Source organism: Oncorhynchus tshawytscha, linkage group LG16 (assembly GCF_018296145.1).
Source record: "Oncorhynchus tshawytscha isolate Ot180627B linkage group LG16, Otsh_v2.0, whole genome shotgun sequence".
Lineage (NCBI taxonomy): Eukaryota > Metazoa > Chordata > Actinopteri > Salmoniformes > Salmonidae > Oncorhynchus > Oncorhynchus tshawytscha.
Window position 1 is genome coordinate 88476356 of NC_056444.1, and position 25354 is coordinate 88501709.

Consider the following 25354-nt stretch of genomic DNA (forward strand, 5'->3'; position numbering starts at 1 on the left):
GCTGTTCAGATCAGTTCTACCCAGACTAGCAGGACCACTGATTGGCTGTTCAGATCAGTTCTACCCAGACTACAGGACCACTGATTGGCTGTTCAGATCGGACAGTTCTGTCTTGTCTGTAGTGTTTCTGTAGTATAGTTGTTTTCTCTGTCTATCACAGTGTGCCTGTTAGAATAAATACATGAAACTGGAATTGTCCCCCTTTTTAAAAATGTCATAGATAATACCATTGGATATTTGAATGATATATTGACAGCCGAACTGGAAATGTCCCTGGTTTTAATTTCAGAAATCTGGTCACCTTATGTTACATACCCATAACATCAGTACAATTCCACAACATCTGCTACAGAAACAGAACTGTGCTATTTGGGTAACAGAATGCAAGTGTCTGTTGTTTAGAGCCACTGCTGAGCCAATAAGAATGGGGCCAGCCCTACCAGTAGAGGGACATGAAGCTGGCCAGACCTGCAGCTGCACCACAACAACAACATCTTGTTGTTTATTACCGTTCTCCTAGCAGCAGGATATTATGTTGTCAGGATCGCAGATTTTTCCCTTCACAATAAGAGTCCCCCCCAGTACAACTCTTTTTCACAGCATTGCAATCCTCTTTGAAAAAATAAATGGTCATTTGTTGTAGGGTCTCTAATAACCAATTATGGTTGTTTTGGAGGGGGACTGTGTCTCATGGCCTGCTGCTGGCTTTTCACTCCACCGCCTCTACAACCTCCAATACATTGGGTTGTAGAGAGAAAACTGCTGGGTATGTACGACACAATCCCCCTCCAAAACTACACATATTTGCTTAGTAGTGACCCTTCTGAGTATTTCCCACCCACTTTAGCTGAGACCAGTAGAAAAATTGTTTCTCTCTACAAGCCAATATGTTTCCATGTACAGTCTATTACAGTGTATTGCATTGGGGACTATGGGAGCTGGAGAAGGAAATTCTGCTGGGTATGTATGTCTAATAGGGCGGCGCACAATGGGCCCCTCGTCATCCGGGTTAGGGGAGGGTTTGGCCGGGGTAGACCGTCATTGTAAATTAAGAATTTGTTCTTAACTGACTTGCCTCGTTAAATAAATGTTAAAAAAAGAAAGTATGACACAGTCCCCCTTCAAAACTAACTGTATTTGGTTAGTAAAGACCCTACTGAATATTCTACACCACATCTGTAGAAAAACCCAATATTCTCAACATACCAGTGTTATTCTTTCATTATTGGTAAAAAAAATAATTCTCAACCATATTTTGATTTGTTTCCTTAAATGATTCACCTTTCCTTTTCTTGTTGGCACAATACAAGTAGAAGTGGCCACTGATGTAAAATTCAATATCTTTTGAATGAATTATCCACATTGCAATATTTAGAAATTTGGGCTTTTAGTTTGGAGGTTTCTTTATTAACATACGCACGTGACGTCATCGTTTTTGCTGCTGGCAGAATCGCAGCACGTTTCAGTTCGGTCTTTGATATTATTGTGTGCGGAAGTGAGAGACGAGCCAGCGTGTTGGTAGCCCAGATAATAATTCCAATTGACTATGATTTGCCCCAATTAGTAGCAGACAAGCTGGAAAGAAACAAGATCAACTAGTTAATGGCTATTGTTAACTACTATAGTTAATGTTAGTGGAACATTCTCAATTCTGTACAGGGAAAAGTAGTGTTTAGCTAATAGCTAACGTTAGCTAGCTATTTTAGAGATGGCCAGGTTCATTACACCCGGTTCCATGGGGGCCGTCTCGCGGCTGGACGGTGCACCGGGGGGGAAGAGGGGTGCTCCAGCCTTGGACACTGATACGGACTCCACACGGGAGATTAAAACCCACTTCCGTGTGTGTCGGTTCATCATGGAAACGGGTACAGTACCGAAACAGAACCCCCCCCAGCCCATATTCACTATGGGTGGTCAGTCTCACCCGGCCTGGGCCGGTGTGGGTGCAGAATTTTGCTCCAGACAAGTGCTAACACATCTGAGTATATCATCATTTTAAATACGGCCTTTATTAGTAGAATAAAGTGTCGAGGCGTGGCTGGCGCAGAAGCTTATACCACCCTGACCCTTAACACTGTCTCCCCACCTCGCTCTCTCCCTAGGTGTGAAGCTGGGCATGCGTTCGGTGCCCGTGGCGACAGCGTGTGTGTTGTACCACCGGTTCTTCCAGTGTGTGAGTGTGACGGTGTATGAGCCCTACCTGGTGGCTATGAGCTGCATCTACCTAGCAGGCAAGGTGGAGGAGCAGCACCTTCGCACCCGTGACATCATCAACGTGTGTCACAGGTAGGTAGGGCTGTTTTTATATATACATACATACACTAGAGGTCGACCGATTATGATTTTTCAACGCCAATACCGATTATTGGAGGACCCAAAAAAAGCAGATACCGATTAATCGGACAATTTAATTTTTTTGAATTTATTTGTAATAATGACAATTACAACAATACTGAATGAACACTTATTTTAACTTAATATAATACATCAATAAAATCAATTTAGCCTCAAATAAATAATGAAACATGTTCAATTTGGTTTAAATAATGCAAAAACAAAGTGTTGGAAAATAAATTAATAGTGCAAAATGTGCCATGTATGAAAGCTAACGTTTAAGGTCCTTGCTCAGAACACGAGAACATATGAAAGCTGGTGGTTCCTTTTAACATGAGTCTTCAATATTCCCAGGTAAGAAGTTTTAGGTTGTAGTTATTATTGGAATTATAGGACTATTTCTCTCTATACCATTTGTATTTCATATACCTTTGACTATTGGATGTTCTTATAGGCACTTTAGTATTGCCAGTGTAACAGTATGGCTTCCGTCCCTCTCCTCGCTCCTCCCTGGTCTCGAACCAGGAACACAACGACAACAGCCACCCTCGAAGCAGCGTTACCCATGCAGAGCAAGGGGAACAACTACTCCAAGTCTCAGAGCAAGGACTTTGAAACGCTATTATCGCGCACCCCGCTAACTAGCCAGCCATTTCACATCGCTTACACCAGCCTAATCTCGGGAGTTGATAGGCTTGAAGACGTAAGCTGCTCTATCAAATCCTAGACTTAATTATAACATAATAACACACAGAAATACGAGCCTTTGGTCATTAATATGGTCAAATCCGGAAACTATCATTTCGAAAACAAGACGTTTCTTCTTTCAGTGAAATACGGAACAGTTCCGTATTTTATCTAACGGGTGGCATCCATCAGTCTAAATATTCCTGTTACATTGCACAACCTTCAATGTTATGTCATAATTATGTACAATTCTGGCAAATTAGTTCGCAATGAGCCAGGCGGCCCAAACTGTTTCATATACCCCGACTCTGCGTGCAATGAACGCAAGACAAATGAGACAATTTCACCTGGTTAATATTGAGATTTCTTTGAGCTAAATATGCAGGTTTAAAAATATATACTTCTGTCTATTGATTTTAAGAAAGGCATTGATGTTTATGGTTAGGAACACGTTGGAGCAACGACAGTCCTTTTTCGCGAATGCGCACCGCATCGATTATATGCAACGCAGGACACGCTAGATAAACTAGTAATATCATCAACCATAACTAGTGATTATGATTTTTTGATTGATTGTTTTTTATAAAATAAGTTTAATGCTAGCTAGCAACTTACCTTTGCTTCTTACTGCATTCGCGTAACAGGCAGTCTCCTCGTGAGGCAGGTGTTTAGAGCGTTGGACTAGTTAACCGTAAGGTTGCAAGATTGAATCCCTGAGCTGACAAGGTAAAAATTAGTTGTTCTGCCCCTGAACAAGGCAGTTAACCCACCGTTCCTAGGCCGTCATTGAAAATAAGAACGTGTTCTTAACTGACTTGCCTCGTTAAATAAAGTTGTAAAAATCTATATATATATATATATATATATATTTTTTATCGGCAAAATCGGCGTCCAAATATACCGATTTCTGATTGTTATGAAAACTTGAAATCGGCCCTAATTAATCGGTCGACCTCTAATATATACTACCTTTCAAGTGTTTGGGGTAACTTAGAAATGTCCTTGTTTTGAAAGATAAGCAAAAAAATGTATCCATTAAAATATCAAATGGGTCAGAAATACAGTGTAGACATTGTTCATGTCGTAAATGACTATTGTAGCTGGAAACGGCAGATTATTTAATTCTTGTTTAACCTTTATTTAACTAGGCAAGTCAGTGTAAATAAGAATTTGTTTTTAACTAACGGCCTAGGAACGGTGGGTTAACTTCAATCCAGCAACCTTTCGGACACTGGCCCAACTCTAACCACTAGGCTACATGCCACCCCAAGATGCATATGCCGATGAACTTTTAAGTTTTTTCCTCTTACTCTACATAACCCTGATTTATAATCTCCCTCTCTCTCTCCCTGTCCTCTCTCCTTATCCATCCTCTCCCCACCCCTCTCTCTCTCCCTGTCCTCTCTCCTTATCCATCCTCTCCCCACCCCTCTCTCTCTCCCTGTCCTCTCTCCTTATCCATCCTCTCCCCACCCCTCTCTCTCTCCCTGTCCTCTCTCCTTATCCATCCTCTCCCCACCCCTCTCTCTCTCCCTGTCCTCTCTCCTTATCCATCCTCTCCCCACCCCTCTCTCTCTCCCTGTCCTCTCTCCTTACCCATCCTCTCCCCACCCCTCTCTCTCTCCCTGTCCTCTCTCCTTATCCATCCTCTCCCCACCCCTCTCTCTCTCCCTGTCCTCTCTCCTTATCCATCCTCTCCCCACCCCTCTCTCTCTCCCTCCAGGTATTTCCACAGTAGTAGTGAACCTCTGAACTGTGACGGTGAGTTCTGGGACCTCAGGGACAGTGTGGTGCAGTGTGAACTCCTGGTCCTCAGACAACTCAACTTCCACGTCTCCTTCCAGCACCCACACAAGGTCTGTACTGACCCCTAACTCCTGAACTCTAACCCCTGACTCCTAACCTCTAACCCAGGGATAGGCAACTGGTGGCCCATCTTTTTGTAGGCCAACAGATCAATTCCTCACTTCCCAAAAAATAATACAGAGATAGTAATACTTTTTTAGGAACTCAGTCTCAACTTCCTGTTGATGGTTAGAATAGTAGAATACTCAAGGAACTCAGCCTCAACTTCCTGTTGATGGTTAGAATAGTAGAATAAACAAAGGAACTCAGTCTCAACTTCCTGTTGATGGTTAGAATAGTAGAATACTCAAGGAACTCAGCCTCAACTTCCTGGTGATGATTAGAATAGTAGAATAAACAAAGGAACTCAGCCTCAACTTCCTGTTGATGGTTAGAATAGTAGAATACTCAAGGAACTCAGCCTCAACTTCCTGTTGATGGTTAGAATAGTAGAATAAACAAAGGAACTCAGTCTCAACTTCCTGTTGATGGTTAGAATAGTAGAATACTCAAGGAACTCAGCCTCAACTTCCTGGTGATGATTAGAATAGTAGAATACTCAAGGAACTCAGTCTCAACCTTCCTGTCAACTGATGATTAGAATAGTAGAATACAAAGGAACTCAAGGAACTCAGTCTCAACTTCCTGTTGATGATTAGAATAGTAGAATAAACAAAGGAACTCAGTCTCAACTTCCTGTTGATGGTTAGAATAGTAGAATACTCAAGGAACTCAGCCTCAACTTCCTGTTGATGGTTAGAATAGTAGAATAAACAAAGGAACTCAGTCTCAACTTCCTGTTGATGGTTAGAATAGTAGAATACTCAAGGAACTCAGCCTCAACTTCCTGGTGATGGTTAGAATAGCAGAATACTCAAGGAACTCAGTCTCAACTTCCTGTTGATGGTTAGAATAGTAGAATACTCAAGGAACTCAGCCTCAACTTCCTGGTGATGATTAGAATAGTAGAATAAACAAAGGAACTCAGCCTCAACTTCCTGTTGATGGTTAGAATAGTAGAATACACAAGGAACTCAGCCTCAACTTCCTGTTGATGGTTAGAATAGTAGAATACTCAAGGAACTCAGCCTCAACTTCCTGTTGATGGTTAGAATAGTAGAATACTCAAGGAACTCAGCCTCAACTTCCTGTTGATGGTTAGAATAGTAGAATACTCAAGGAACTCAGCCTCAACTTCCTGTTGATGGTTAGAATAGTAGAATACACAAAGTGCAATATTTGGTTGTGCATCAACATTTCCTCATTATTAAGTGCTGAAAATTGAACCGAAATGCCTGTTATTTTTAGGTTTTTAAACAACTAATTGACCGATGTCGGTTCAATTATTTGAATTATATTTAGTTAATTTCTTTCTGTGAGCTCGATGTGTAGTTTCTGTAGAAATAAATCAGATCCAGTCTGAACTGTGCGATGTAGTATGGAGTTGTAGTTTCCAACAGGCCAGTATTCTACATAGATTAGTGCAGAAAACATGGTACTTAACTACAATGACCATAATCCATTGCACGCCTGCTTACAGTGCATTCAGAATGTATTCAGACCCTTTAACTTTTTCCACATTTTGTTTTGTTACAGCCTTATTCTAAAGTTGATTAGATTGATGAGGGGGTTAAACAGTCTACACACAATATCCCATAATGACATCACAATACCCCATAATGACATCACAATACCCCATAATGACATCACAATACCCCATAATGACATCACAATACCCCATAATGACATCACAATACCCCATAATGACAAAAGCAAAAACAGATTTTTAGACCCTTTAACGCAGTACTTTGTTGAAGCACATTTGACAGCGATTACAGCCTCAAGTCTTCTTGGGTATGACGCTACAAACATGGCACACCTGTGTTTGGGGAGTTTCTCCCATTCTTTTCTGCAGATCCTCTCAAGCTCTGTCAGGTTGGATGGGGAGCGTTACTGCACAGCTATTTTCAGGTCTCCCCAGAGATGTTAGATCGGGTTCAAATCCAGACTCTGGCTGGGCCACTCAAGGACATTCAGAGGCTTGTCCCAAAGCTACTCCTGTGTTGTCCTGTTGGAAGGTGAACCTTTCCCCAGTCTGAGGGCCCTGGAGCAGGTTTTCATCAAGGATCTCTCTGTACTTTGCTTCGTTCATCTCTCCCTCGATCCTGACTAGTTTCCCAGTCCCTGCCGCTGAAAAACATCCCCACAGCATGATGCTGCCACCACCATGCTTCACCTTAGGGATGGTGCCAGGTTTCCTCCAGACGTGACGCTTGGCATTCAGGCCAAAGAGTTCAATCTTGGTTTCATCTGAACAGAGAATCTTGTTTCTCATGGTCTGAGTCTTTCGGTGCCTCTTGGCGAACTCCAAGCAGGCTGTCAACTGCCTTTTGGTATCCTTCCCCAGATCTGTGCCTCGACACAATCCTGTCTCAGAGCGCTACAGACAATTCCTTCAACCTCATGGCTTGGTTTTTGCGCTGACATGCACTGTCAACTGTGAGACCTTATATAGACAGGTGTGTGCATTTCCAAATCATGTCCAATCAATTGAATTTACCACAGGTGGACTCCAATCAACTTGTAGAAACATCTCATGGATGATCAATGGAAACAGGATGCACCTGAGCTCAATTCCGAGTCTCAAGGTAAAGGGTCTGAATACGTAGGTAGATAAGGTATTTCTGTTTTTTATTTTTAATACATTTACAAACATTTCCAAAAACCTGTTGTCACTTTGTAATTATGGGGTATTGTGTGTAGATAAGGCTGTAACGTAACACAGTGTGGAAGAAGAGAGGACATGGAGAGGGATAGAAAGGATACTCTGAGAGAAGGACGTGTGATGGAGAGGGATAGAAAGGATACTCTGAGAGAAGGACGTGTGATGGAGAGGGATAGAAAGGATACTCTGAGAGAAGGGCGTGTGATGGAGAGGGATAGAAAGGATACTGAGAGAAGGACGTGATGGAGAGGGATAGAAAGGATACTCTGAGAGAAGGACGTGTGATGGAGAGGGATAGAAAGGATACTCTGAGAGAAGGACGTGATGGAGAGGGATAGAAAGGATACTCTGAGAGAAGGGCGTGTGATGGAGAGGGATAGAAAGGATACTCTGAGAGAAGGACGTGTGATGGAGAGGGATAGAAAGGATACTCTGAGAGAAGGACGTGTGATGGAGAGGGATAGAAAGGATACTCTGAGAGAAGGGCGTGTGATGGAGAGGGATAGAAAGGATACTCTGAGAGAAGGACGTGTGATGGAGAGGGATAGAAAGGATACTCTGAGAGAAGGACGTGATGGAGAGGGATAGAAAGGATACTCTGAGAGAAGGACGTGTGATGGAGAGGGATAGAAAGGATACTCTGAGAGAAGGACGTGATGGAGAGGGATAGAAAGGATACTCTGAGAGAAGGACGTGTGATGGAGAGGGATAGAAAGGATACTCTGAGAGAAGGGCGTGTGATGGAGAGGGATAGAAAGGATACTCTGAGAGAAGGACGTGTGATGGAGAGGGATAGAAAGGATACTCTGAGAGAAGGGCGTGTGATGGAGAGGGATAGAAAGGATACTCTGAGAGAAGGACGTGTGATGGAGAGGGATAGAAAGGATACTCTGAGAGAAGGACGTGATGGAGAGGGATAGAAAGGATACTCTGAGAGAAGGACGTGTGATGGAGAGGGATAGAAAGGATACTCTGAGAGAAGGACGTGTGATGGAGAGGGATAGAAAGGATACTCTGAGAGAAGGACGTGTGATGGAGAGGGATAGAAAGGATACTCTGAGAGAAGGGCGTGTGATGGAGAGGGATAGAAAGGATACTCTGAGAGAAGGACGTGATGGAGAGGGATAGAAAGGATACTCTGAGGAAGGACGTGTGATAGAAAGGATACTCTGAGAGAAGGACGTGTGATGGAGAGGGATAGAAAGGATACTCTGAGAGAAGGACGTGTGATGGAGAGGGATAGAAAGGATACTCTGAGAGAAGGGGACGTGTGATGGAGAGGGATAGAAAGGATACTCTGAGAGAAGGACGTGTGATGGAGAGGGATAGAAAGGATACTCTGAGAGAAGGACGTGTGATGGAGAGGGATAGAAAGGATACTCTGAGAGAAGGGCGTGTGATGGAGAGGGATAGAAAGGATACTCTGAGAGAAGGACGTGTGATGGAGAGGGATAGAAAGGATACTCTGAGAGAAGGGCGTGTGATGGAGAGGGATAGAAAGGATACTCTGAGAGAAGGGCGTGTGATGGAGAGGGATAGAAAGGATACTCTGAGAGAAGGGCGTGTGATGGAGAGGGATAGAAAGGATACTCTGAGAGAAGGACGTGTGATGGAGAGGGATAGAAAGGATACTCTGAGAGAAGGACGTGTGATGGAGAGGGATAGAAAGGATACTCTGAGAGAAGGACATGTGATGGAAAGCCTGAAAATTCACCATCTAAGTGATTAGTTGGTCTTTAGCAGCCATAAAAGTACACCTTATTTACCTTAAAGAACTACTAAAGTAGTGATTTTGTCAGGCAGTAGCTCTATTTAATTTGACCTAATTTACCTTAATTTAACTAGGCAAGTCAGTTAAGAACAAATTCTTATTTTCAATGACGGCCTAGGAACAGTGGGTTAACTACCTGTTCAGGGGCAGAATGACAGATTTGTACCTTGTCAGCTTGGGGGTTTGAACTTGCAACCTTCCGGTTACTAGTCCAACGCTCTATCCACTAGGCTACCCTGCCGCCTCTACACTCTATCCACTAGGCTACCCTGCCGCCCCTACACTCTAACCACTAGGCTACCCTGCCGCCCCTACACTCTAACCACTAGGCTACCCTGCCGCCTCTACACTCTAACCACTAGGCTACCCTGCCGCCTCTACACTCTAACCACTAGGCTACCCTGCCGCCCTACACTCTAACCACTAGGCTACCCTGCCTCCTCTACACTCTAACCACTAGGCTACCCTGCCGCCTCTACACTCTAACCACTAGGCTACCCTGCCGCCTCTACACTCTAAAAACTAGGCTACCTGCCGCCTCTACACTCTAACCACTAGGCTACCCTGCCTCCTCTACACTCTAACCACTAGGCTACCCTGCCTCCTCTACACTCTAACCACTAGGCTACCCTGCCGCCTCTACACTCTAACCACTAGGCTACCCTGCCGCCTCTACACTCTAACCACTAGGCTACCCTGCCGCCTCTACACTCTAACCACTAGGCTACCTGCCGCCCCTACACTCTAACCACTAGGCTACCCTGCCGCCCTACACTCTAACCACTAGGCTACCCTGCCGCCTGTACACTCTAACCACTAGGCTACCCTGCCGCCCCTACACTCTAACCACTAGGCTACCCTGCCGCCTCTACACTCTAACCACTAGGCTACCCTGCCGCCCCTACACTCTAACCACTAGGCTACCCTGCCTCCTCTACACTCTAACCACTAGGCTGCCCTGCCCCTCTACACTCTAACCACTAGGCTGCCCTGCCCCCTCTACACTCTAACCACTAGGCTACCCTGCCGCCTCTACACTCTAACCACTAGGCTACCCTGCCTCCTCTACACTTTAACCACTAGGCTACCCTGCCGCCCCTCTAACCACTAGGCTATGATGACTGCCCCCTCTACACTTTAACCACTAGGCTACCCTGCCCCCTCTACACTTTAACCACTAGGCTACCCTGCCCCCTTATACTTTAACCACTAGGCTACCCTGCCCCCTCTACACTTTAACCACTATGTAAAATGCCCCCTCTACACTTTAACCACTAGGCTAACTAATGCCCCCTAATATATTTAACCACTACTAATGTAATATATTTAACCACTAGGCTACCCTGCCGCCCCATATTATATATGATGACTGGAATGAAATAATACAGTCCTCAAATAAAACTAATGTAATATATTATATATAACTAATGTAAAATATTATATATAACTAATGTAAAATATTATATATAACTAATGTAATATATTATATATAACTAATGTAATATATTATATATAACTAATGTAATATATTATATATAACTAATGTAATATATTATATATAACTAATGTAATATACACAACAACTGAAATATTTAGTAAAGTACTGTGAATAAATGATGGTTAAGTGATCAGCAGTAATGGCCAGTCTACCATCATGGGACTTTTAATTGTTTTGTTCTGTGTTGTTACAATATTCAACCCACATATTGCATAGTGCATTTGTTTAAAAAACTCTAATCGTAATGTAAAACTTATTGTTTCATAATGGAACCGACCTCCAAAGCACTATGCGCTCAGCACTATTTGTCAGTCACTGAAAGCAAAACATTTTTAGATTTGGTAAATTAGTCTAGCGGTCAGCTGTCTTTTGTGTCGAATTACCGCCTGAGTAGAATTCATGAAATTTGTTATAAAATTGCAAAATCCTGTCTCCACCCTACTGCAAAATGTGTAGAATTGCACAACACAATTTGACTTATGCCCCCAAAAGGCTAGGGCTGGCTCTGACTGTATGACTTAGGGCCCCAAAAGGCTAGGGCTGGCTCTGACTGTATGACTTAGGGCCCCAAAAGGCTAGGGCTGGCTCTGACTGTATGACTTAGGGCCCCAAAAGGCTAGGGCTGGCTCTGACTGTATGACTTAGGGCCCCAAAAGGCTAGGGCTGGCTCTGACTGTATGACTTAGGGCCCCCAAAAGGCTAGGGCTGGCTCTGACTGCATGACTTATGCCCCCAAAAGGCTAGGGCTGGCTCTGACTGTATGACTTAGGGCCCCCAAAAGGCTAGGACTGGCTCTGACTGTATGACTTAGGGCCCCAAATGCTAGGACTGGCTCTGACTGCATGACTTATGCCCCCAAAAGGCTAGGGCTGGCTCTGACTGTATGACTTAGGGCCCCCAAAAGGCTAGGGCTGGCTCTGACTGCATGACTTATGCCCCCAAAAGGCTAGGGCTGGCTCTGACTGTATGACTTAGAGCCCCAAAAGGCTAGGACTGGCTCTGACTGTATGACTTAGGGCCCCCAAAAGGCTAGGGCTGGCTCTGACTGTATGACTTAGGGCCCCAAAAGGCTAGGGCTGGCTCTGACTGTATGACTTAGGGCCCCCAAAAGGCTAGGGCTGGCTCTGACTGCATGACTTATGCCCCCAAAAGGCTAGGGCTGGCTCTGACTGTATGACTTAGGGCCCCCAAAAGGCTAGGGCTGGCTCTGACTGTATGACTTAGGGCCCCAAAAGGCTAGGGCTGGCTCTGACTGTATGACTTAGGGCCCCAAAAGGCTAGTGCTGGCTCTGACTGTATGACTTAGGGCCCCCAAAAGGCTAGGGCTGGCTCTGACTGTATGACTTAGGGCCCCAAAAGGCTAGGGCTGGCTCTGACTGTATGACTTAGGGCCCCCAAAAGGCTAGGGCTGGCTCTGACTGCATGACTTATGCCCCCAAAAGGCTAGGGCTGGCTCTGACTGTATGACTTAGGGCCCCCAAAAGGCTAGGACTGGCTCTGACTGTATGACTTAGGGCCCCAAATGCTAGGACTGGCTCTGACTGCATGACTTATGCCCCCAAAAGGCTAGGGCTGGCTCTGACTGTATGACTTAGGGCCCCCAAAGGCTAGGGCTGGCTCTGACTGCATGACTTATGCCCCCAAAAGGCTAGGGCTGGCTCTGACTGTATGACTTAGGACCCCAAAAGGCTAGGACTGGCTCTGACTGTATGACTTAGGGCCCCCAAAAGGCTAGGGCTGGCTCTGACTGTATGACTTAGGGCCCCAAAAGGCTAGGGCTGGCTCTGACTGTATGACTTAGGGCCCCCAAAAGGCTAGGGCTGGCTCTGACTGCATGACTTATGCCCCCAAAAGGCTAGGGCTGGCTCTGACTGTATGACTTAGGGCCCCCAAAAGGCTAGGACTGGCTCTGACTGTATGACTTAGGGCCCCAAATGCTAGGACTGGCTCTGACTGCATGACTTATGCCCCCAAAAGGCTAGGGCTGGCTCTGACTGTATGACTTAGGGCCCCCAAAAGGCTAGGGCTGGCTCTGACTGCATGACTTATGCCCCTAAAAGGCTAGGGCTGGCTCTGACTGTATGACTTAGGGCCCCCAAAAGGCTAGGGCTGGCTCTGACTGCATGACTTATGCCCCCAAAAGGCTAGGACTGGCTAGGACTGGCTCTGACTGCATGACTTATGCCCCCAAAAGGCTAGGGCTGGCTCTGACTGTATGACTTAGGGCCCCCAAAAGGCTAGGGCTGGCTCTGACTGTATGACTTAGGGCCCCAAAAGGCTAGGACTGGCTCTGACTGCATGACTTATGCCCCCAAAAGGCTAGGGCTGGCTCTGACTGCATGACTTAGGGCCCCAAAAGGCTAGGACTGGCTCTGACTGTATGACTTAGGGCCCCAAAAGGCTAGGACTGGCTCTGACTGTATGACTTAGGGCCCCAAAAGGCTAGGACTGGCTCTGACTGCATGACTTATGCCCCCAAAAGGCTAGGGCTGGCTCTGACTGCATGACTTAGGGCCCCAAAAGGCTAGGGCTGGCTCTGACTGTATGACTTAGGGCCCCAAAAGGCTAGGGCTGGCTCTGTGCATGACTTATGCCCCCAAAAGGCTAGGGCTGGCTCTGTGCATGACTTATGCCCCCAAAAGGCTAGGGCTGGCTCTGACTGTATGACTTAGGGCCCCAAAAGGCTAGGACTGGCTCTGACTGTATGACTTAGGGCCCCAAAAGGCTAGGACTGGCTCTGACTGTATGACTTAGGGCCCCAAATGCTAGGACTGGCTCTGACTGTATGTGTGGGTATGGATGTGGGTATGCAGTCCCACAAGCCACTGCTGCACTTCATGAGTTCAGATTTTTCGCAACCCCTGACCCCTCTAAGCTCTGACCCCTCTAACCCCTCTAACCCCTGACCCCTCTACCTCTAACCCCGTGGACAGTCCAGTCATACCTGGTCTGTGTTTCTAACGTGTGTGTTGTTGTTGTGTGTGTGGTTGTGTTGTTGTGTGTGTGTGTGGTTGTGTTGTTGTTGTGTGTGTGGTTGTGTAGTATCTCCTCCACTACCTCCTGTCGGTGAAGTCATTAGTGAATCGTCACGCCTGGTCCAGAACTCCCGTCGCCGAGACCACCTGGGCGTTGCTTAGAGACTGTTACCATGGCACCATGTGTGTGCGCCACGCCCCCCAACACATCGCCATAGCAACGCTGTACCTGGCACTACTCAGCTACGGGGTGGAGGTTCCTGTCGGAGAGAGAGAGTGGTGGCAGGTAGGGGGGATGTCACAACACCGGTCACGAGTCCTGTTCAGACAGGTGCATGATAATGGCCCATTCTAAACCAGACAGGTGAATGATAATGGCCCATTCTAAACCAGACAGGTGCATGATAATGGCCCATTCTAAACCAGACAGGTGCATGATAACGGCCCATTCTAAACCAGACAGGTGAATGATAACGGCCCATTCTAAACCAGACAGGTGCATGATAACGGCCCATTCTAAAACAGACAGGTGCATGATAACGGCCCATTCTAAAACAGACAGGTGCATGATAACGGCCCATTCTAAACCAGACAGGTGCATGATAATGGCCTATTCCGTTGCTGCGGGGACTTGCTCCCATTCAGCCAAGAGCATTAGTGAGGTCAGGCGATTAGGCCTGGTTCGAGTCGGCTTTTCAATTCATACCAAAGGTGTTCGATGGGGTTGAGGTTAGGGCTCTGTGCAGGCCAGTCAAGTTCTTCCACACCGAACTCAACAAACCATTTCTGTATGGACCTGGCGTTATGCTGAAACAGGAAAGGCCCTTCCCCAAACTGTTGCCACAAAGTTGGAAGCATTGAATCATCTAGAATGTCATTGTATGCTGTAGCGTTAAAATGTCCTTTCACTAGAACTAAGGGGCCTATCCCGAATCAAAACAGCCCCGGTCCATTATTCCTCCTCCACCAAACAGTTTGCTCTATGTGTTGGGACAAACCCAGATTTGTCCGTTGGACTGCCAGATGGTGAAGCGTGATTCATCATTCCAGAAAACGCGTTTTGGCTATTCCAGAGTCCAATGGCGTCGAGCTTTACATCACTCCAGCAGACGCTTGACATTTGGCCAGGGGGCTTTACTTGGCTCATTGTGCTCTAGCGACTCCTTGTGGCGGGCCGGGCGCCTGTAGGCTGACTTCAGTCAGTTGAACGGTGTTTCCTCTGATACATCGGTGCATCTGGCTTCCGGGTTAAGAGGGTGGGTGTTAAGGAGCGCGGTTTGGCGGCTCATGTTTCGGAGGACGCATGACTTAACCTTCGCCTCTCCCAAGCCCGTTGAGGAGTTGCATCAATGAGACAAGATCGTGATTGGATATCACGAAAAAGGGGGTCAAATGCAGAATAAAAAATTGTGTACGGATGACATGGTTTTTTTGCGGGCCATTCTAAGTAAAACATATTCCATATTAGTAAACTACAGTGCACTCAAAGTATTCAGACCCCTTCCCTTTCTCCACATTTTGTTATGTTACAGCCTTATTCTGAAATGGATTCAATTAAACATTTTCCTCAATCTAAAAAATAATGACAAAGTGAATTTATTTTTAGAAATGTTTGCAAATGTATAAAAAAGTAAAAACAGATACCTTCAGGCCCTTTGCTACAAGACTCGATACTGAGCTCAGGTGCAACCTGTTTCCATTTATCATCCTTGAGATGTTTCTACAACTTGATTGGAGTCCACCTGTGGTAAATTCAACTGATTGGACATGATTTGGAAAGGCACACACCTGTCACTATGAGGTCCCACAGTTGACAGTGCATGTCAGAGCAAAAACCAAAGCCTTGAGGTCGAAGGAATTGTCCGTAGAGCTCCAAGTCAGGATTGTGTAACGGCACAGATCTGGGGAAGGGTACCAAAACGTTTCTGCAGCATTGAAGATTCCCAAGAACACAGTGACCTCCATCATTCTTAAATGGAAGAATTTTGGAACCACCAAGACTCTTCTAAGAGCTGGCCGCTCGGCCAAACTGAGCAATCGGGGGAGAAGAGCCTTAGTCAGGTTGGTTAACAAGAACCCGATGGTCACTCTGACAGAGCTCCAGAGGTCCTCTGTGGAGATGGGAGAACCTTCCAGAAGGACAACCATCTCTGCAGCACTCCACCAATCAGACCTTTATGGTAGAGTGGCCAGAGGGTAAAAGACACATGACAGCCCGCTTGGAGTTTGCCATAAGGCACCTAAAGGATTCTCAGACCATGAGAAAATAAATTCTCTGGTCTGATGAAATCAAGATTGAACTCTTTGGCCTGAATGCCAAGCGTCACGTCTGGAGGAAACCAGGCACCACTCATCACCTGGCCAATACCATCCCTACGGTGAAGCATGGTGATGGCAGCATCATGCTGTCGGGATGTTAAATAAAGGTAACATTTAAAAAATAAAATGTTTTTCAACGGCAGGGAGCGGGAAACTAGTCGGGACCGAGGGAAAGATGATTGGAGCAAAGTACAAAGAGATCCTTGATGAAAACTTGCTCCAGAGCGCTCAGGACCTCAGACTGGAGCGAAGGTTCACCTTCCTTCAGATTCAGATCAACTTTATCATCCCACCATGGGGAAATTCATTTGGTCAGGTGCTTAAAGACAGTGCTATAGCTACACATTTAACGTGAAAGTGCAATAGGCTGTATACTGGAGGGACCAACAGACTATCTATTATACTAATGGCTGTAGGAATAACAGTTCCCACATCTATCGGTTTAAATTTTATTTTGAAGAAGTCTCTTTCCTCTTGTCCGGCTGCTGCTGTGACTGAGTTTTGAGTGAAGGGGATGAGTGCTGTCCTGTGAAATGCTTTCAAGTTTTAGGAGGATGAGTTTTGTGTACAGGTTGGTGGCAGATTCTTGATCTATACCAATGATCCTTCCTGCCGTCTTAATCACGCTCTGGATCTTGACTTGGTCATGTTTCTGAACACGCATGTCAGACCAAAGAACAACACACTCTGCCGGACAGATTTACAGGACAATGACCTTAAGCACACAGCCAAGACAACGTAGGACTGGCTTTGGGACAAGTCTCAGTGTCCTTGCATGGCCCAACCAGAGCCTGGACTTTAACTTGATCGAACATCTCTGGAGAGACCTGAAAATAGCTGTGCAGCAACGCTCCCCATACAACCTGACAGAGCTTGAGAGGATCTGCAGACCCAAGAAGACTTGAGGCTGTAATCACTGCCAAAGGTGCTTCAACAAAGTACTGAGTTAAAGGGTCTGAATACTTATGTAAATGTGATATTTAAGGTTTTTATTTTATTTATACATTTGCAAAAATTAAAAACATATGTTTTGCTTTGTTATTGTGTGTATATTGATGAAGAAAAAAAACAATTTAATCCATTTTAGTATAAGGTTGTAACGTAACAAAATGTGGAAAAAGGGAAGGGGTCTGAATGCTTTCCGAATTCACTGTATATATAAATGTAACAGTATAACTTTAGTTTGTCCCCTCGCCCCGACCTGGGCGCGTACCAGGGACCCTCTGCACACAGACAAGTCACCCTCGAAGCATCGTTACCCATCGCTCCACAAAAGCCGCGGCCCTTGCAGAGCAAGGGGAACCACTACTTCAAGGTCTGAGCGAGTGACGTCACCGATTGAAACGCTACCAGCGCGCACTACCGCTAACTAGCTAGCCATTTTGCATCGGCTACATAAAGACCATATTAAATTAAGAATGAGAGACTGATGAAGTGTGTACAGCCTGCGCAAGAAACAGCAGAGCTCATGCCTTTCATGTAACTTTTTCAAATCATCATTAGTTGCATGATGCAGCCTTAGAATGCATTAAAAATCTAAACATATAGCCCAACGTTTATCACAACTAAAAGTTGCATTAGTAACTCTGAATTAATCATATAGGAGGACCAGTTTCAATATCATATATTTAACTGCTCAACTGCATGTGCCCACTCCCTCTGAAATCGTTTTGGAGAAAATATCCTTAATTTAATTTCTTTGTTCAATTGTATTCTTCATACTATACAATAATGCCACGGAATTCTAAGCAAATCATGCCTTCTAAATGAACTGGTGTAGCCCACAGCCATATGGCACAGCCAGGTCAGGACCTAACATATAAGGACAACTCAGAGTATGCTATTCTGAAATAGACTACATTTTCTTCATATCATGTTTCTCTAGAGCTGACATAAATAAACTAATGGTGTAGGCTATATTACATGGATTTATTAGGCCCTTTAAAATGTTCCCAAGGAAAACATCAGCAGCTTGTGGAGGCCTGGAGATGCTAAACATGTTTATGTTAATTAACGGTTACCGCGAGACGGGCAGTTATTTTCATGACAATCACCGGCTGACAACATGTAATGACCGCCACAGCCCTTATGTGTAACCGTGTAAGCGTGTGATAGTATGTGTGTGTGTGTGTGTGTGTGATAGTATGTGTGTGTGTGTGTGTGATAGTATGTGTGTGTGTGTGATAGTATGTGTGTGTGTGTGATAGTATGTGTGTGTGTGAGTGATAGTATGTGTGTGTGTGAGTGATAGTATGTGTGTGTGTGATAGTATGTGTGTGTGTGTGTGATAGTGTGTGTGTGTGTGTGATAGTATGTGTGTGTGTGATAGTATGTGTGTGTGTGTGTGATAGTGTGTGTGTGTGTGTGATGGTATGTGTGTGTGTGTGTGTATGTGTGTGTGTGTGTGTGTGTGTGTAAATAGTAGCGTGTGTGTGTGTGTGTGTGTGTGTAAGCGTGTGATAGTATGTGTGTGTGTGTGTAAGCGTGTGATAGTATGTGTGTGTGTGTGTGTAAGCGTGTGATAGTATGTGTGTGTGTGTGTGTGTGTAAGTGTGTGATAGTATGTATGTGTGTGTGTATAGTGTGTGTAAGCGTGTGATAGTATGTGTGTGTGTGTGTGTGTGTAAGCGTGTGATAGTATGTGTGTGTGTAAGCGTGTGATAGTATGTGTATGTGTGTGTAAGCGTGTTATAGTATGTGTGTGTGTGTGTAAGCGTGTGATAGTATGTGTGTGTGTGTGTAAGCGTGTGATAGTATGTGTGTGTGTGTGTGTGTGTGTGTGTGTGTGTAAGCGTGTGATAGTATGTGTGTGTGTGTGTGTGTGTGTGTAAGCGTGATAGTATGGGTGTGTGTGTAAGCGTGTGATAGTATGTGTGTGTGTGTGTGTGTGTGTAGCGTGTGATAGTATGTGTGTGTGTGTAAGCGTGTGATAGTATGTGTGTGTGTGTAAGCGTGTGATAGTATGTGTGTGTGTGTGTAAGCGTGTGATAGTGTGTGTGTGTGTGTGTGTGTGTGTGTGTGTGTGTGTAAGCGTGTGATAGTATGGGTGTGTGTGTGTGTGTGTAAGTGTGTGATAGTATGGGTGTGTGTGTGTGTAAGTGTGTGATAGTATGGGTGTGTGTGTGTGTAAGTGTGTGATAGTATGTGTGTGTGTGTGTGTGTAAGCGTGTGATAGTATGTGTTTAGTGTAAAACGTGTGATAGTGTGTGTGTGTGTGTGTGTGTGTAAGCGTGTGATAGTATGGGTGTGTGTGTAAGCGTGTGATAGTATGTGTGTGTGTGTGTGTAAGCGTGTGATAGTATGTGTGTGTGTGTGTAAACGTGTGATAGTATGGGTGTGTGTGTGTGTGTGTGTGTGTAAGTGTGTGATAGTATGGGTGTGTGTGTGTGTGTAAGCGTGTGATAGTATGTGTGTGTGTGTGTGTAAGCGTGTGATAGTATGTGTGTGTGTGTGTGTAAGCGTGTGATAGTATGTGTGTGTGTGTGTAAAAATGTGATAGTATGTGTGTGTGTGTGTGTGTAAAGCGTGATAGTATGGGTGTGTGTGTGTAAGCGTGTGATAGTATGTGTGTGTGTGTGTGTAAGCGTGTGATAGTATGTGTGTGTGTGTGTAAAGCGTGTGATAGTATGTGTGTGTGTGTGTGTGTGTGTGTGTGTAAGCGTGATAGTATGGGTGTAAAAAGCGTGTGATAGTATGGGTGTGTGTAAGCGTGTGATAGTATGTGTGTGTGTGTGTGTGTGTAAGCGTGTGATAGTATGGGTGTGTGTGTGTGTGTGTGTGTGTGATAGTATGGGTGTGTGTGTGTGTAAGCGTGTGATAGTATGTGTGTGTGTGTGTGTAAGCGTGTGATAGTATGTGTGTGTGTGTGTGTGTGTGTGTGTGTGTGTAAGCGTGTGATAGTATGTGTTTGTGTAAAAAAGCGTGTGATAGTGTGTGTGTGTGTAAGCGTGTGATAGTATGGGTGTGTGTAAGCGTGTGATAGTATGGGTGTGTGTAAGCGTGTGATAGTGTGTGTGTGTAAGTGTGTGATAGTATGGGTGTGTGTGTGTGTAAGCGTGTGATAGTATGTGTGTGTGTGTGTGTGTGTGTGTGTAAGCGTGTGATAGTATGTGTGTGTGTGTGTGTGTGTAAGCGTGTGATAGTATGGGTGTGTGTGTGTGTGTGTGTAAGCGTGATAGTATGGGTGTGTGTGTGTGCGTGTGATAGTATGTGTGTGTGTGTGTGTGTGTAAAGCGTGTGATAGTATGTGTGTGTGTGTAAGCGTGTGATAGTATGTGTGTGTGTAAAGCGTGTGATAGTATGTGTGTGTGTGTGTAAAGCGTGTGATAGTATGTGTGTGTGTGTGTGTGTGTGTAAGCGTGTGATAGTATGGGTGTGTGTGTGTGTGTAAGTGTGTGATAGTATGGGTGTGTGTGTGTGTAAGTGTGTGATAGTATGTGTGTGTGTGTGTGTGTAAAGCGTGTGATAGTATGTGTTTGTGTAAGCGTGTGATAGTGTGTGTGTGTGTGTGTAAGCGTGTGATAGTATGGTGTGTGTGTAAGCGTGTGATAGTATGTGTGTGTGTGTGTGTGTGTGTAAGCGTGTGATAGTATGTGTGTGTGTGTGTGTGTAAGCGTGTGATAGTATGGGTGTGTGTGTGTGTGTGTGTAAGTGTGTGATAGTATGGGTGTGTGTGTGTGTGTAAGCGTGTGATAGTATGTGTGTGTGTGTGTGTAAGCGTGTGATAGTATGTGTGTGTGTGTGTGTGTGTAAGCGTGTGATAGTATGTGTGTGTGTGTGTAAGCGTGTGATAGTATGTGTGTGTGTGTGTAAGCGTGATAGTATGGGTGTGTGTGTGTAAGCGTGTGATAGTATGTGTGTGTGTGTAAGCGTGTGATAGTATGTGTGTGTGTGTAAGCGTGTGATAGTATGTGTGTGTGTGTGTGTGTGTGTGTGTGTGTGTAAACGTGTGATAGTATGGGTGTGTGTAAGCGTGTGATAGTATGGGTGTGTGTAAAAATGTGATAGTATGATAGTATGGGTGTGTGTGTGTGTGTGTGTAAGTGTGTGATAGTATGGGTGTGTGTGTGTGTGTAAGCGTGTGATAGTATGTGTGTGTGTGTGTGTAAGCGTGTGATAGTATGTGTGTGTGTGTGTGTGTGTGTGTGTAAGCGTGTGATAGTATGTGTGTGTGTGTGTGTGTGATAGTATGGGTGTGTGTGTGTAAGCGTGTGATAGTGTGTGTGTGTGTGTAAGCGTGTGATAGTATGTGTGTGTGTGTAAGCGTGTGATGGTATGTGTGTGTGTGTAAGCGTGTGATAGTATGTATGTGTGTGTGTGTGTGTAAGCGTGTGATAGTATGTGTGTGTGTGTGTGTGTGTAAGCGTGTGATAGTATGGGTGTGTGTGTGTGTGTGTAAGTGTGTGATAGTATGGGTGTGTGTGCAAGTGTGTGATAGTATGTGTGTGTGTGTGTGTGCGTGTGATAGTATGTGTTTGTGTAGCGTGTGATAGTGTGTGTGTGTGTGTGTGTGTAAGCGTGTGATAGTATGGGTGTGTGTGTAAGCGTGTGATAGTATGGGTGTGTGTAAGCGTGTGATAGTGTGTGTGTGTAAGTGTGTGATAGTATGGGTGTGTGTGTGTGTAAGCGTGTGATAGTATGTGTGTGTGTGTGTGTGTGTGTGTGTGTGTGTGTGTAAGCGTGTGATAGTATGTGTGGTGTGTGTGTGTGTGTAAGCGTGTGATAGTATGGGTGTGTGTGTGAGTATGTGTGTGTGTGATAGTATGTGTGTGTGGGTGTGTGTGCGTGTGATAGTATGTGTGTGTGGGTGTGTGTAAGCGTGTGATGTATGTGTGTGTGGGTGTGTGTAAAGCGTGTGATAGTATGTGTGTGTGGGTGTGTGCGTGTGATAGTATGGGTGTGTGTAAGCGTGTGATAGTATGTGTGTGTGTGTGTAAGCGTGTGATAGTATGTGTGTGTGTAAGCGTGTGATAGTATGTGTGTGTGTGTAAGCGTGTGATAGTATGTGTGTGTGTAAGCGTGTGATAGTATGTGTGTGTGGGGTAAGCGTGTGATAGTATGTGTGTGTGTAAGCGTGTGATAGTATGTGTGTGGGTAAACGTGTGATAGTATGTGTGTGTGTAAGCGTGTGATAGTATGTGTGTGGGTAAAGCGTGTGATAGTATGTGTGTGTGTAAGCGTGTGATAGTATGGGTGTGTGTGTGTGTGTGTGTGTAAGTGTGTGATAGTATGGGTGTGTGTGTGTGTGTAAGCGTGTGATAGTATGTGTGTGTGTGTGTGTGTGTAAGCGTGTGATAGTATGTGTGTGTGTGTGTGTGTGTAAGCGTGTGATAGTATGGGTGTGTGTGTGTAAAAAGCGTGTGATAGTATGTGTGTGTGTGTGTGTGTGTGTGTAAGCGTGTGATAGTATGTGTGTGTGTGTAAGCGTGTGATAGTATGTGTGTGTAAGCGTGTGATAGTATGTGTGTGTGTGTGTGTAGCGTGTGATAGTATGTGTGTGTGTGTGTGTGTGTGTACGTGTGATAGTATGGGTGTGTGTGTGTGTGTGTGTAAGTGTGTGATAGTATGGGTGTGTGTGTGTGTGTGTGTGTAAGCGTGTGATAGTATGTGTTTAATGTAAGCGTGTGATAGTGTAATGTGTGTGTGTGTGTAAGCGTGTGATAGTATGGTGTGTGTGTAAAAAGCGTGTGATAAATATGGGTGTGTGTAAAAGCGTGTGATAGTGTTTGTGTGTAAGTGTGTGATAGTATGGGTGTGTGTGTGTGTCAGCGTGTGATAGTATGTGTGTGTGTGTGTGTGTGTGATATGTATGTGTGGTGTGTGTGTGTGTGTGTGTGTAAGCGTGTGATAGTATGGGTGTGTGTGTGTGTATGTGTGTGTGTGATAGTATGTATGTGTGATAGTATGTGTGTGTGGGTGTGTGTAAGCGTGTGATAGTATGTGTGTGTGGGTGTGTGTAAGCGTGTGATAGTATGTGTGTGTGGGGTGTGTGTAAGCGTGTGATAGTATGGGTGTGTGTAAGCGTGTGATAGTATGTGTGTGTGTGTAGCGTGTGATAGTATGTGTGTGTGGGTGTGTAAGCGTGTGATAGTATGTGTGTGGGTGTGTGTAAGCGTGTGATAGTATGTGTGTGTGGGTGTGTGTAGCGTGTGATAGTATGGGTGTGTGTAAAGCGTGTGATAGTATGTGTGTGTGTGTAAGCGTGTGATAGTATGTGTGTGTGTAAGCGTGTGATAGTATGTGTGTGTGTGTAAGCGTGTGATAGTATGTGTGTGTGGGTAAGCGTGTGATAGTATGTGTGTGTGTGCGTGTGATAGTATGTGTGTGGGTAAAGCGTGTGATAGTATGTGTGTGTGTAAGCGTGTGATAGTATGTGTGTGGGTAAGCGTGTGATAGTATGTGTGTGTGTAAAGCGTGTGATAGTATGTGTGTGTGTAAAGCGTGTGATAGTATGTGTGTGTGTAAGCGTGTGATAGTATGTGTGTGTCGTGTGATAGTATGTGTGTGTGTAAGCGTGTGATAGTATGTGTGTGGGTAAAGCGTGTGATAGTATGTGTGTGTGTAAGCGTGTGATAGTATGTGTGTGTGTGTGTGATAGTATGTGTGTGTGTGTAAGCGTGTGATAGTATGTGTGTGTGGGTAAGCGTGTGATAGTATGTGTGTGGGTAAGCGTGTGATAGTATGTGTGTGGGTAAGCGTGTGATAGTATGTGTGTGGGGTAAGCGTGTGATAGTATGTGTGTGGGTAAGCGTGTGATAGTATGTGTGTGTGTAAGCGTGTGATAGTATGTGTGTGTGTAAAGCGTGTGATAGTATGTGTGTGTGTAAGCGTGTGATAGTATGTGTGTGGGTAAGCGTGTGATAGTATGTGTGTGTGTAAAAGCGTGTGATAGTATGTGTGTGTGTGTAAGCGTGTGATAGTATGTGTGTGTGTGTAAGCGTGTGATAGTATGTGTGTGTGTAAGCGTGTGATAGTATGTGTGTGTGTAAGCATGTGATAGTATGTGTGTGTGTAAGCATGTGATAGTATGTGTGTGTGTGTAAGCGTGTGATAGTATGTGTGTGTGTGTGTGATAGTATGTGTGTGTGGGTATTGAGCCCTTCTCTCTGTGTCTCTAGGTGCTGTGTGAAGACATCACTAAGGAACACATTGATGCCATCATCTCTGACCTGCTACACCTCTACGACATGGAGGCCAAATGTACCTGAGGGAGGGGTGTGTGTGTGTGTGTCTGTGTGTGTGTGTCTGTGTGTGTGTGTCTGTCTGTCTGTCTGTGTGCGTGTCTGTCTGTGTGTGCGCGTGCGTGTGTGTGTCTGTGTGTGCGTGTGTGTGTGTGTGTGTGTGTGTGTGTACTCTGTACTCTGAAGAACTGAGCTGTTTTTCAACATTTCATCTTTTTGATAATAATGTTAATACATAACTGGTTTAGTTAGGAACTCACCAGATTGTCTAAGACCAGCCTTTAGTTGGACACTGATTAAAGGGAATTAACCAGCAGACACACAGCCCTTTGACACCCATGGTCTATGACATCTAAATAAAACAGAAACAATAAAAGCTCTCTGTCTATCTCTTTTTATTATGATTAACGAGAAGTTTAACGATTCTCTCCATTGATAAACTATAAGGTTTGAAGAGTGGTACTGGGAAGAGAAGAAGAGTGGTACTGGGAAGAGAAGAAGAGTGGTACTGGGAAGAGAAGAAGAGTGGTACTGGGAAGAGAGAGTGGTACTGGGAAGAGAAGAAGAGTGGTACTGGAAAGAGAAGAGTGGTACTGGGAAGAGAAGAAGAGTGGTACTGGGAAGAGAGAGAGTGGTACTGGGAAGAGAGGAAGAGTGGTACTGGGAAGAGAGGAAGAGTGGTACTGGGAAGAGAAGAGTGGTACTGGGAAGAGAAGAGTGGTACTGGGAAGAGAGAGAGTGGTACTGGGAAGAGAGAGAGTGGTACTGGGAAGAGAGGAAGAGTGGTACTGGGAAGAGAGGAAGAGTGGTACTGGGAAGAGAAGAGTGGTACTGGGAAGAGAGAGAGTGGTACTGGGAAGAGAGAGAGTGGTACTGGGAAGAGAGGAAGAGTGGTACTGGGAAGAGAGGAAGAGTGGTACTGGGAAGAGAAGAAGAGTGGTACTGGAAAGAGAGGAAGAGTGGTACTGGAAAGAGTGGTACTGGAAAGAGAAGAAGAGTGGTACTGGAAAGAGTGGTACT

At 45.0% G+C, this 25354-nt stretch overlaps 1 protein-coding gene across 2 annotated transcripts; it reads left to right on the forward strand.

Moving 5' to 3' along the window:
* Nucleotides 1-24714, forward strand: ccnq (cyclin Q). Of its 2 annotated transcripts, XM_042299873.1 has the most exons (5): nt 6-1865; nt 2103-2286; nt 4745-4877; nt 13903-14121; nt 24272-24714. In XM_042299873.1, the coding sequence occupies exons 1-5, from the start codon at nt 1709-1711 to the stop codon at nt 24359-24361; spliced, it is 783 nt and encodes a 260-aa protein (XP_042155807.1). In that variant the 5' UTR covers nt 6-1708; the 3' UTR covers nt 24362-24714. The 2 variants fall into 2 exon arrangements, with proteins under 2 accessions (XP_042155808.1, XP_042155807.1); XM_042299874.1 differs by lacking the exon at nt 13903-14121 and having other exon boundaries at nt 1-1865.
* Nucleotides 24715-25354: the final 640 nt, after the last annotated feature.